The following is a 12,274-nucleotide window of genomic DNA, read 5'->3' on the forward strand; positions in this document are numbered from 1 at the left end:
AGTGAGGAGCCCCCTTATGAATCAGGCCCTTTATTTTAATATTCCATTCTCTATATGTTGCATGAGTTTTTCAGAACGTGTATCATGTGAGTGAAATGAAAGAAATGAGTCTTTTAGTTATTTGATATATTTGGTGTATTGATTCCCCCTATTAATGTAGGTTTGAATGATGAGAAGTTTAGAAAGTTGTCTACATTGGTAAATTGCATGCCTGCTAATACTGCAGGTGCCTTGCCTAAAATTAATGAAATATATATATATATAATTTATTTGCCAAACAGTAACACGTGGGACCCAATTGTATCCAAAAACACAAAACCTCCACAGTCGCGGAGTAAAGTCACGCACACTCCCAGCAGGTGAACATTTCAACGGCGAAGTCTCTAGTTCACATGTGATCAAAAACTTAGGTTACCCTTATCTGAAGCATTCAACTGCTGGGAAGGTGTGTGGATTTACTTCATGACTATGGAGGTGTTGTGTCTGTCTATCCTATCTATCTATCCATCCATCCATCTATCTATCGTCTGGCTTTTCTCGTGCTCCTTTTGGTACAGAGAAATACCTTCAGGTGGCTTGTGGTCATCCCATGCTATGTTTCTTTTTTAACAGTTCTGTTTGGCCCTTCTTGCCTCTAATGTGCACTTAAGTAAATATGGCAACAAGTTCAGAAACAAAACTGTGCCTTCTGAGACTGCAAATCTACAGGCTAAACCATAAAATGGGCCTATAAGAAAGTGGGTCATTAGTTGTGAAAGATGTGGGACCTTCACAAGAAATGAGTCTGCCATGTTCTGTCTACTGGGAACCAATCACTCTGTTGTAGCACTTAACTCTCTCATGGTAGCATGGCAGAGCAGTCCAAGGCCTAGTTTAGGGAGGTGGTGCAGATTAGTACCCCATTCTGCATCCAAAAAACATACAGAGTACTTAAATTGACCCAGTAGTGCGAATCAAAGGCACCCCTATAATTAGGAGCCTATTCAGAGAAAAATCAATCTTGAATTGCCAGAAGGAGTGTATTTTACGGAATGTAATGTCAGATCTGAACTCTATAATAATGTTGTTGTGTCAACTAAGTCTTTAGGTCAAACTATGATTAAACTGCAGTTTGGTGCATATTTCAAGACTTTGCAGATAATGTATAATACAGCAAATCAGTCTAAATACTACTATAAGGCCTGCACAAGCCAACCACAATCCATGACAAGTTTCTTCTTGTACAGGCTACTTTTGCACAGTTTCTTGAATGAGTCTGGGGGTTTAAACATTGAGCCTGCACACATAGACACACATGTGTTCATGTTCAACCAGCTTAGCTGCGCCTCATCTTAAAAAAGGAACCCTTGTGGTTAGCACTCCCAATACATTAGTACAGAGCTTATCGTGACTGAGGTAGTGAGAGTCATGCATAGCAAAAGTACGTAAACCAGGGTGTCCAAAAATTAATAATCCATGGGGAATATATAGGTGGAACTCATTTCTCATAGTACCCTTTCGTTTGCATACAAAACTCATTCAGATCAATTGTTGGAAAGATGAAATTTTGAACTCTGCAAATCTAACCTCTTATATGATCACACTGTGGTGGGATGACGTGGTCTTCTAATAAGGTCATGTTTGTTCCCACAGGTCCGCTTCATTCAGGTACAGAAGATTCGGTATGTTTGGGACAGCTCTGAGAACCAGTTCACGAAAATTGGGTATGATTCATTTTCTTTACACAAACAAACGATGAACTGTTTGCCTCCAGCCATAAGTTGATATTTTGGGAGTGTGGAAGGTTCAGGCATCCTGTCACTTCAGACAACTTAGACCTGTTTGCGCGTGGCATAACCTTGAGCCAGAGCCTCTGCTCCTGCAATGGCAAGTCACACAACTCCCCGGAAGAACACAAAAGTCCCACAATCTTTATGACCTATAGAAGACAATCTTCTTGTGCCATCCAGATAGAGCCTGTTAAAGTAAATAATTTTAGTGATAAACATACCTGCATTACATCTGTTTATTAACTCTTTTCCTCTTTGGTAGGCCCTCTGGTTGCCTGTAACCAGTGGGTGCCATGTGTTGCTCTCCAGTCACATTGGGAGACTGTGTTTGTCATTTCTCCTTGCTGTATGCCATCAGTGCATGCCACAAGTGGATCCTCCATTCAGTGGACCCGGCAAGCAAAGACTCAAATATGCCTGGCCCTGCCAACATTTGATGACAAAGGGACACAGTAAATTACAGGCTCATGGTTATGATACAATCTCGACTGCCGTTTGGATCCAACTCCAGTCCTTTTCTGTAGAAAGCTAGCTCCCTACATTGTACACTAAAATGAAGTACACTGTGCAGAGTCCAGAGGATGTTCGATTGGTATACAGGGGCAAAAGTAAATAATATTACTCTATTTTTGGACGTGTGGGCGAGCAGTTGGGTTTATCAGAGGGTAGTGCTAATCATTTGTTGTACTCACAGAGGTAATAAATGAGGCACACACTAAAGAATAAATAATTTCCAAACTTGCAGTTACGATACGACCTTAACTGCCCTTTGGCTCCCAACTCAGTCCTTTTCCCACTTACTCCTTCATTGTTTCTTTACTTCAACTAATGCATTCCTCTTACAGACGCTACTAAATTTCACCTCAGCCAAGTACTGTATCTACCCAATAACCAAAAAATTCTCAGGTTGAAGCACATTGCCTGGGATTCCTTTTTTGTACATGGCTAACCTTCAACCTTTTCTTGAAACCATTAGCTAACTCACTAAACTCCATGGGTATTCTTTTCCATTTGTTTCTGAAGACCCGCAACTCTATGTAAAAATCGCATCCCCGGAAAACATCATCTCACTCAACACTACCCTAACGTCTACTCAAAACTGGTTAACTGAGAACCATCTCCTGCTCAACACCTCTAAAATTGAATTCCTGCTCATCTCCCCACCGAACCACATCCCCAAGCTAGACCTTTGGAAGAGTCACCTCACTGCTTTCAATTGCACTCCTCATCATAGATTCAGTCAAATCTCTAAGAGTGTCCATGGACAAACAGCCTCAATATGAAAAATCATATCGGCAATATATGTAAGGGAGCAAACCACTTGATGAGGACACTCCGAAATATCAAACCTTTCCTTCCACTTTATGATATGTTATGTTATAGGGTTTTATATAGTGCTCAGCTGCCCCAGCCAAGGGGCGTCCCGGCGCTGTCAACCGCAAGAAGAGCTGACTGCCACAGAGAGAAAGCTCAACATAACTCAACATAACACCCGCCAGAAGCCTACTTTAAAGGAAAGAGGTGGGTTTTGATGGACTTCCTAAAAGTCAGCAAATCCTCTAAGCCTCGTATTTGGATCGGCAGAAAGTTCCACAGTTTAGCTGCGAGATAGCGGAAGGAACGCCCGCTCGTCCGGGAGCGCTTCACCCGCGGAACCACTACCAGGTGCTGTCCTAGAGAGCGCAGTGCTCGCGGAGGAATATACAGGGTCAACAGAGTACAGAGCATCTGAGGAGTAGTGAGCTTCAGAATCTTAAAAGCGAGATAGAGAGTCTTAAAATGGATCCTCTCTGCCACAGGGAGCCAATGAAGTTTACGAATGGTATCGGCAATAGGATGGAAACGTGGAAGTCCTACCAGAGCTCTGGCCGCCGCGTTTTGTATACGCTGCATCCTCATGATCTCAGATTGGTTAGCCCCCAGAAGCAAGGAACTGGCATAATCCAGGCGGGAGAGCATAGTCGACTGAACTATCAGCTGGCGGGTTGGTGGATCGAAGAATTTCAGAATCGGTCTAAGACCCCTTAAAAGACCAAAACAATTCCCTGACACTTTTTTTGTGTGGATACAAAAGCTAAGGGAGGAATCTATCCACACCCCTAGGTATTTTACTTCCATCTTGGGTTCCGGGGTCTTGCCTTAAGTATTCGGCCACCAGCGTTCGCCCCAGAGATTGGCATTCTTGCTGACTAGCAGAACTTCTGTCTTACTAGCATTTAATTGCAAGTAATTAGCAGTCATCCAGTCCGACACGGCCGTCAGACCCTTTCTAAACCTGAGGGCCTTCAGGGTAGTGCCATCCGCCAAAGCAACCACAAGCTGCGTATCGTCCGCATATGAGACCATTGAGAGTTCCCATTGCCTGGCGACCGTAGCCAGTGGCTGAACATAAAGATTGAACAATGTGGGGCTTAGCGCTGATCCCTGAGGTAACTCCCTGCTCAATAGATCATTCCTGGGATATAAAAGGGGGAGTGGGGACCCAAAAGGATCTTCCGGTAAGAAAGGATCTGAACCACTCCAAGGCCAGGCCTGAAATTCCTGCTTCTTCCAGACGATGAAGCAGAACACCATGCGAGACCATGTCAAAGGCGGCACTCGGATCCAACCGGATCAGTGCCACCGTTTGGCAAGAGTCCAGAATGGTCCGCAGGTGTTCGGTCATGGCTAAGAGCGCTGTCTCTGTGCTGTGGCCGGAGTGGAAGCCATGTTGCGTGGCATCCAGAGTGTTGTTGGAGCACAGGAAGTTTGTAAGAGTGATATTAACATGTGCCTCCGCCACCTTTGCCACCCAGGGAAGAAGGGAAATAGGGCTGAAATTCTCAGGTTTGGTGGAATCCAAGGTTGGCTTTTTAATAATGGGTGATATCCACGTCTGTTTCCATTGTGCCGGCACCACGGCGGACGACAAGGAAGAATTTATTATCTGACGAAGGGGAGTCAGAAAAAGCAAAGAAGTTTCCCTAAATTGGGCGGGCTTTAGAGGGTCGGCCGGGGAACCAGACTTAATTTTCAACTCGGTCTATTGAGCTCCTCATAGGAGTTCTCAGGGATGACCATGAGTTTGGAGATAGGCCCTTGTCTGGAAGGGGTGAAAATGCTGGAAATTGACGTGGGGGGAAAGGACCTATAGATTACGTGTACTTTCTCCACAAAAAAGGAGGCCAGTTCTTTACAGTGCAATTCTGAGGTGGTTACAGGTGCCGAAGTTTTCCTGGCACGAAGGTCTTTTAAGATTTTAAAAATACATTTAGCAGGATTTGGGCCAAGCCTAATCTCATTCGCATAATAGGCCGCCCGTGTCTTGCTAATGGCTCTATGGTAGATTTTAAGTTCCGCCATATAATGTTTTTTTTTCAGGATCATAGACCTTCCTCCAGTCACGTTCAATTGTTTTACACGACTTCCTCAGTGTAGTCAGGGTGTCATTGAACCATGGACTGGACTCTTGAGAGCGCCCATTAAACCAGCTTGCCGGGATAAGAGAATCACGCGCCCGTGTTATCCAGGCGCAAAACGTCTCGTAGCCCGACTCAGCATTGTTGAAAGGTTCCAGAGGGTCTGCCCTGAGCAGGGGATGAAAGTCTTCTAATCTTATTTTCTGCCATGGCCGCTTATAAACAAGTCGCTGCGCAATCCTACCCAACGGTTCTGATAAGGGGAGGGTCATTTCAACCAGCATATGGTCAGACCAAATTACCGAGGTGGGGGCCACCACAATTGCAGATTCAATGTTAGAGAAGATGGCATCTAACAAGTGTCCCCCTCTATGTGTGGGACTTGCGACCAATTGGTAAAGCTGAAATGCAGCTAAATCTGCAAGCAAGCTGCCGATAGTCTTGTCTTGGGTAAGATCAAAGTGAAGGTTCAAATCTCCAAAGATGCTAAAATTAGCAGTCCCCACGGCAAGCGTCCCTACTGCCTCCAGGAGAGCATTTTTAAAGCTGCTGGCTTGTCCAGGCGGACTATACACCAAAATCCCAGAGCGGGTCAAGTGTGGATTCACCAAAATGCTAAAGCGTGAGCATTCGCATCCCTCCATATCAACTTTTGAGTAGAGGCAGGAGTAACAGGATTTAAAAATCGCTGCAATGCCACCTCCCCTTGTCTCCCTATTTATCGTGCAAATGGAGTAATCAGGAGGTAGGGCCAAATTAGGCTCCGCCACCATATCCTCCTTCAGCCACGTCTCTGTAAGGAAGAATATATCCGGGATTTCATTCATAATAAGATCATACATTTCGCCATGATGTTTGGCTAATGATCTTACATTCAGCTGTATAATTGTTAGCCGTTGCTGAGGACAAGTGGCTGGAGGGGGTGAGAGTGCCACCGGTGTAGGGAGGGAAAACTTACCACATACACAGTTAGTAGGGCCACTCAAAGGGTGTAATGAAGTTGTGTTACACCGGTTGCCTATCGGGTTCATAGCTAGTAAAGTTTCCCTTGAATAAGTGTAACCGCCCGGCTCGTTTCGACCAGCATTTCTGGAGAGAGGCGACGCATTGGTGCAGACAGGCACAGATGGTCTAGCCTTTGGCTCGCCCGCTGCGCGCATCTGATGCGCGTTTGGAGGATCATCCTTTTATACTCTGAAATCAACTAACCTGCACGACGAGCTAAGGCGGAAGTTGTACTCACTTCCGGTGTGTGCTGCAGATCCGTCTTCCCTCCACATCAGTCTAACAAAGTCAGCGGTGGACCGGGGAAGCGGCGAGAAAGGTAAGAAATTTAAAAGCAGTTTTTAAAATAAGCACCAATGCTCCCAAAGTCGACTAATAAAGCCCTTCGCGCATAGCGCAACAACAAGCGTCTACCTTGCTTTCTAAGTCAAATGATTTCAAGCAGGTGGTCCAAGCGATTGTCCTGCCAAGGCTAGATTACGGCAGAGCTACCCTCTGTGGCCTTCCCAAATACACCCTGGCTCCACTAAAGGCATCATTAAATGCTGCTGCTAGACTGGTTACAGGAACCAAACTCAATGAGCACATATCCCCAGTCCTAAAATCTCTAAATTGGCTCCCCTACGAAGCACAAATTCAGTTAAAGACAGGTACCTCGAGCAAAAACTTGAACTATCTTGTGGTGTAAGAGCCTCAAGAAGCACCACCACTTTCCTCTTGAAACCACTCATCCTCAGCAAAAAGAACTTGTCACCGAGCCTTCTCCTGCGCTGCCCCTGAGATATGGAACTCTTTACCACCGGAAGTACGCAGAATCTCCTCCACGACGGTGTTCAAACTGGAAGTCAAAAGATTGCTTATGAATAAATTCCTACCGTAAGTGGGTTAGGCTCTCCGGCTCGATGACATTGTTCCTACTACCATGGTACCATCATTTAAGACTACTCTTCTTTACCACATACTGTGCCCCCCTTTGCTGCCTGTGTACAACTGTTTATTATAACCCTCTGTGTTGCAATTGTGTTGTAATCTGTGATCATTCCTGTTTTTACTCCTACCTGATGTTGATTTTGCATTAATGTCCTTCCTTCCTTCCTAATGTAAAGTGCTCTGATATCCTTCGGGATCTTGTTTGCGCTACATAAAACTTTATAAATAAATGGCTAGCTAAAGACCTTCTTTACACTTCCAGGCACTTGTTACTTCCAGATTAGATTATGATAACATCCTGTTTCTAGGAGCCAATAAGGATGTGATACACAAATTATAAATGGTGCAGAATGCGGCGGCTAGGCTGCTTTGCCAGGTGCCCAGAATGACTCATCTCCTGTTATCTTCGGGACCTCTTTTGGCTCAGGGTGGAAAATCGAATTAAGTTCAAATCCCTGAGCTATATGTTTAAGATCAAATTTGGCAAGGCACCTCAATACCTGAATGACCTAGCTTGTCCTTATGTACCACCACGCCTTATCCGCTTGACCTCTCACGCCAAATCTTTTGTCTCTTGGACCAGATTGCCGCAAATTGGGGGTCGGTCCTTTTCTTGCCTGCCACTCTGGATTCCCAGCCCTCCTCCACCCACCAATGTACTGTGTGCTCCACTGAGACCCTATAACCTGGAGGTTAGTTTCTGATGCAACCAAGCATTGTTCTCTCCGTCATGAGACTTTGCATCCTTGTTTTCCCCTCCCCCAGGTTGTGACACTCAATCATATTGCCAATATAGAAGGGGGTCTATCTTCCTCCAGCTCTAGCTGTGAGACTGGGACTTGCAGGCTGCTTGGACAGCTCATCTTCTGTGCTTTCTGATAATCAGCCTGGTCTATAAATTTGCTGATGGTGAAGGCCACAAAGGTGTTGATACATTTATGGTTCCAGCCATAGGAGATGTGTGAGCAAGCAGCTATCTTGAGTCCTAGCAGTCGGTCTCTCCAAGAGTACTAACTTTGGCCACATTTAGGCATGCATCTGAAAAACCTTTCAAACCCATTCCTAATGACTGACCCGATAGACCAGGTTTTACTCTGCTCCGATGGATGATGGGCTGAGTCAGTTTAGAGATTATTTTCTGCAGTTGCTCAAAGGTGTATGCAGCAAGCTCTTTTAGTTTCCTTAGCTCTGTGTAGTAATTATTCTGATGTAAGCAAATAAGGCCTCTTGGATCAATGTAGATGTTTCAGAAATTTACCCATTATATTATATGCAAAATAATTTCCTGTGTTCTCATTTCAGTGCTCTGGAGGACCGGTACTCCTGCACCGACATGCACACAAAGTTTGGATCCGGATTCACAAGTGAAGAGCAAGAAATCAGGTAGGAAGACTATCAATCAAAACAAGCAGCACATTTCAATTTACTGATGTATGTCAAGTGTACTGTACTCTAGCAAAGGAATTGTGTAGCACTTACACGCACTGTGGAAAAATTAAGAATTCACAAGCCCTCTTTGAAGGTTTATGGGGCTGATTATCTGAGGTCTTCTACTGCACTTAAAGTACTTTTTGAGATTCAAGTAAATTTGTTTCAACATGTATGCTTGCCAAACTGCACATTTTATTGTAAATAGGGGTGTGTGAAGTTCACATAATTTGCTTTCACAAAATTATGGAAAACACAATCCTGCACTTAGGGCTATATTTTGTGTGAACTGCAGCCTCCTGTCCATTGTGGATGCATTTCATGCAAAAACCAATAGCACTAAAAACTACTGCGAACGACCGCCACTTAAGCGCTGGTAGGTCATGTTGCTTCTGCACTCCTGCTGAATAATTTTGCTGTTAAAGATGACCACTAAATTCAAGGTAAATGTGAGAAACCAGGACCCGTTTGCAGTGTCACCACTTTTTGCCCCCGTTTTGAATACTAGATGTTGGTTTTCTGACTCTGATTGTGCATTGGGCTCTGCTGTCCAGACCCAGGGCTGGTGCTCTGTGTAAAACATACATGGTAATTGGGTATAATTTCAATTGGTTCTGACAACATACATGCAAGTCCCTACTAAATGGCAGGGCATGTACGTTTAAAGGTTCTGCAGATTTAATTCACTTAAATGAGAGAGCAGTGAGCTGTGCGAGCTCAGTGGCGTGAGAGAGCCGAGCGGAGCGAAGCGCCCAACGGTCAGAGGACGCCAGCCACAATTCCACCGCGCCGTGCCCGACCGGCAGACCTACAAGGATCGACTGGTCCGCTCGAGGCACCAGGGACCCCGGCAGGAGGTAGGGGATCGACTGAGAAGGGCAGCGTATGGGAACGACCGGGCTATACCTACCCGCCACCCCTTGCTGCCGCTCCTCGCCTGTATCTGACGTTTCACCCGTCTCGCCCGTTCGCCGGGCTCGGGTTCGGCGAGGGAGTGGGCGCGGACAAGGGTGCGAGTGTGGACTTGGCCTCCCGGCCCCTAAGTCTGCCCCCAATTCTGCCGACTCTGGCCAGTTGGGGGGGGGGCAACATAATCTAGCAGCACCCCGCGCAGTGGACAGGCAGTGGCCAGCAGTTTGAGGGAGAGGCCCTGGGGGAGTGCGCCACTGGGGGTTTGCGTCCCAATTGCTGGCCAGCGGACAAGCGGCCCATCAACTGTTCAGCCGAGCACCAACAGCGGCCTATAACCGCAGGATTCAGAACATCTGTCTCCATTGTGACTTCTGCAATTACCTATTTATTTATTTATTTATTTAACCACCTAACCATCATAGGCAAACTATCTATCCCTGACTCCGAGAGTGAGCGGGCTAGTGGGTCAGTGGGCCAGCGGCCGCAGGAAGTGTGAGCGCTGAACACTTATGGATTCCAAGGGATAGCGCTGTGACAACAACACTCCTGTATACACCCCTGCATACATTCCAACTGCTGTTTTGTCAGTCGCTGCGGCTGCAGGTAGTGTGAGTGCTGGGCGCAATAGGAAGCAACAGGAAGCACTGTGATAACAACACTCCTGCACGCGACCCTAACTACGTTCCCACCGCCATAATCACCACCTCACAAAATCCCATAAATGACAGCAGCGACAAGCTTTAGACCTTAAATAGCTACAAAAAAAGAAGGGTCAAATCAAGCAAAGCGAGCACCTGGAAGGAGGAGGTTCATACCGTATCTGAACCGTGCCTGATTTGGAATAGGGAAAAGCGGGATAGGTACGGCCTCCCTCAAGGTTACTAGCGCTGACCAATGCGCGGATAGTCACGATAGTCACGACACCTTGTAAGTAATCCAACCAGCACCCGCTCCAGCGGCAATAGAACACGACAAACAGCCCTAACCTACAAGAACAACAAAGCTAACCACCTGGGACCACTTGAGGGGCAAAATGAGATCCGTGAGGCCGAGAGTAAACCCACCAAGGAATATCAGGAAGAAGACCAAGGCCAAGACCAACTCGCCTGCCCAGACCCAGCCAGCCGACCAACCCCCTAGCCTAATACCTCCCATTTACTCGATCTTTGGAGCAGCGAAACCTTCCGGGAAGTTCACTTTTATGAAGGACCCGATGTCAGTAATTTATTCAACGCAGACTACCCTAACCGGCCTACAGAAGCCAATGTCTCCGAACATCTGTAGCAGAACGTCAGAGACAAAGGATTTGACGGGAGCTGAATCAGCCCAATCACCCATATCCACAATGTCAAACGGAATTGAGACGAATCACAACTGCGCGGAACAAGCTTATAATCCAACGAAACGCATTATGCAATGTCAAGCCCAAGTCCACAGGGACAGCAATATGCATGAACCCCTAGTACGAGCCGACGCAGAGGAAAATTTACCAACCACACGAGCCCCAAGCACAGTCCCAGACATCACGTCTGAAGGCTTCATAAGCAACGGATTACTAAACACTAGCGAATCGAACTTAATCACGCCCAGCAATCAGCGACCAGACAGCAAAAGGGACAGTCCTACTAACAACAACCAATGTGACCCATCGGACAAAGCTTACCTAAATAATCATTCAACTCCTAGACCGATTTCACGTTTAAACAATAGCCTAAATCTGAAGACAGCGAAATTAAAAGATTCACACCTGGCACGGAAACCGGAAATTGTCACAACAACTACCAATGACAAGCCCATAAGACACAGGGATTGCCCGTCCACTAACACAACTTGGAAGTAATACGGATCAACCCAACACAAGCGATAAATTATTGCTTGCAGCGCTGGAGGACTTAGTCATAACAATTCATGGCTCACAGTCAGATATTTTGCCCATGTCGCCAATCAAAGGTCCACTGACCAATAGTCTGGCGAAGTCCCTCAGCGCAATGAAATCTGCACAAGGAAAGGAACCATTCACACATACAAGCAACTGTGGTAAGGACAAGGGCTACCCAAAGGAAGTGTCCATATTAGAGATCTCAAGCTCCCTGACACCAGACATAGTATCTTTTGAAAGAAATTCCAATACCAAACAAAAATAATTTCAAGAACAGACACACAATACCACCCAGCGACCAGATCGCACTGGAGCCGGCCATCGCTCTTAACAATAACAATGAGCATAGCACGCAATCAGAAGTCGAGCCGGACACCCAAATCAACTTAGAATCCATATTTACGTTACACAAGGCACTAGGATGCATACTAGAAACATCGATAAAAACTCTAAACATGCAGTCGGATAAGCTTGACGTACAAATATATTTAATGGGATCAATAGCCGAGCATATAGCCGGCATAAATAAAAAACTTGATGTAATGGCTGGCTCATTTAACATCTTAACAGAACAAATCGGCTCAAGTTTGCCAGCACACTCCTGCACTTGTCATCCAATACTGGAAAAACTCCAGGATCTGCCATTCATATTGAAAGACATTCTGCAGGAATGTAAGCAGTCTAATCTAACTGCCACTAGCATTATATTGAACGACGATTTGATTTCCTTTGACGACAACGCGATTCAAATAAGCAACGCCTACAAGCCCAAGACCTTAGAGGCTGCTAACATAGTTGTCCCATACCAACAGCCGGCAGAAGGTAACGACAAACACAACAATCTGAGCATTACTTCAAAATCTGACATCGCCTTGACAAACCAACAGAGCAACACTAAATCTGCTATCATGGTCCAACCACCAGAAGCCGAAAATGGAATTAAACTAACCAAA

The 12,274-nt window shown here is 45.8% G+C and overlaps 1 protein-coding gene across 1 annotated transcript in view; it reads left to right on the forward strand.

Annotated features, from left to right (window-relative positions):
• Positions 1-12,274, forward strand: part of LOC147684252 (putative cation-transporting ATPase 13A4) — a 287,710-nt gene that overhangs the window by 32,084 nt on the left and 243,352 nt on the right. The window contains exons 4-5 of the mRNA XM_086944653.1: positions 1,633-1,703; positions 8,405-8,485. Coding sequence (XP_086800779.1) covers positions 1,633-1,703; positions 8,405-8,485 — 152 coding nt within the window. The remainder of the gene's footprint in view (positions 1-1,632; positions 1,704-8,404; positions 8,486-12,274) is intronic.

The sequence above is a fragment of the Lissotriton vulgaris genome, chromosome 11 (genome assembly GCF_964263255.1).
Source record: "Lissotriton vulgaris chromosome 11, aLisVul1.2, whole genome shotgun sequence".
Classification (NCBI taxonomy): Eukaryota; Metazoa; Chordata; class Amphibia; order Caudata; family Salamandridae; genus Lissotriton; species Lissotriton vulgaris.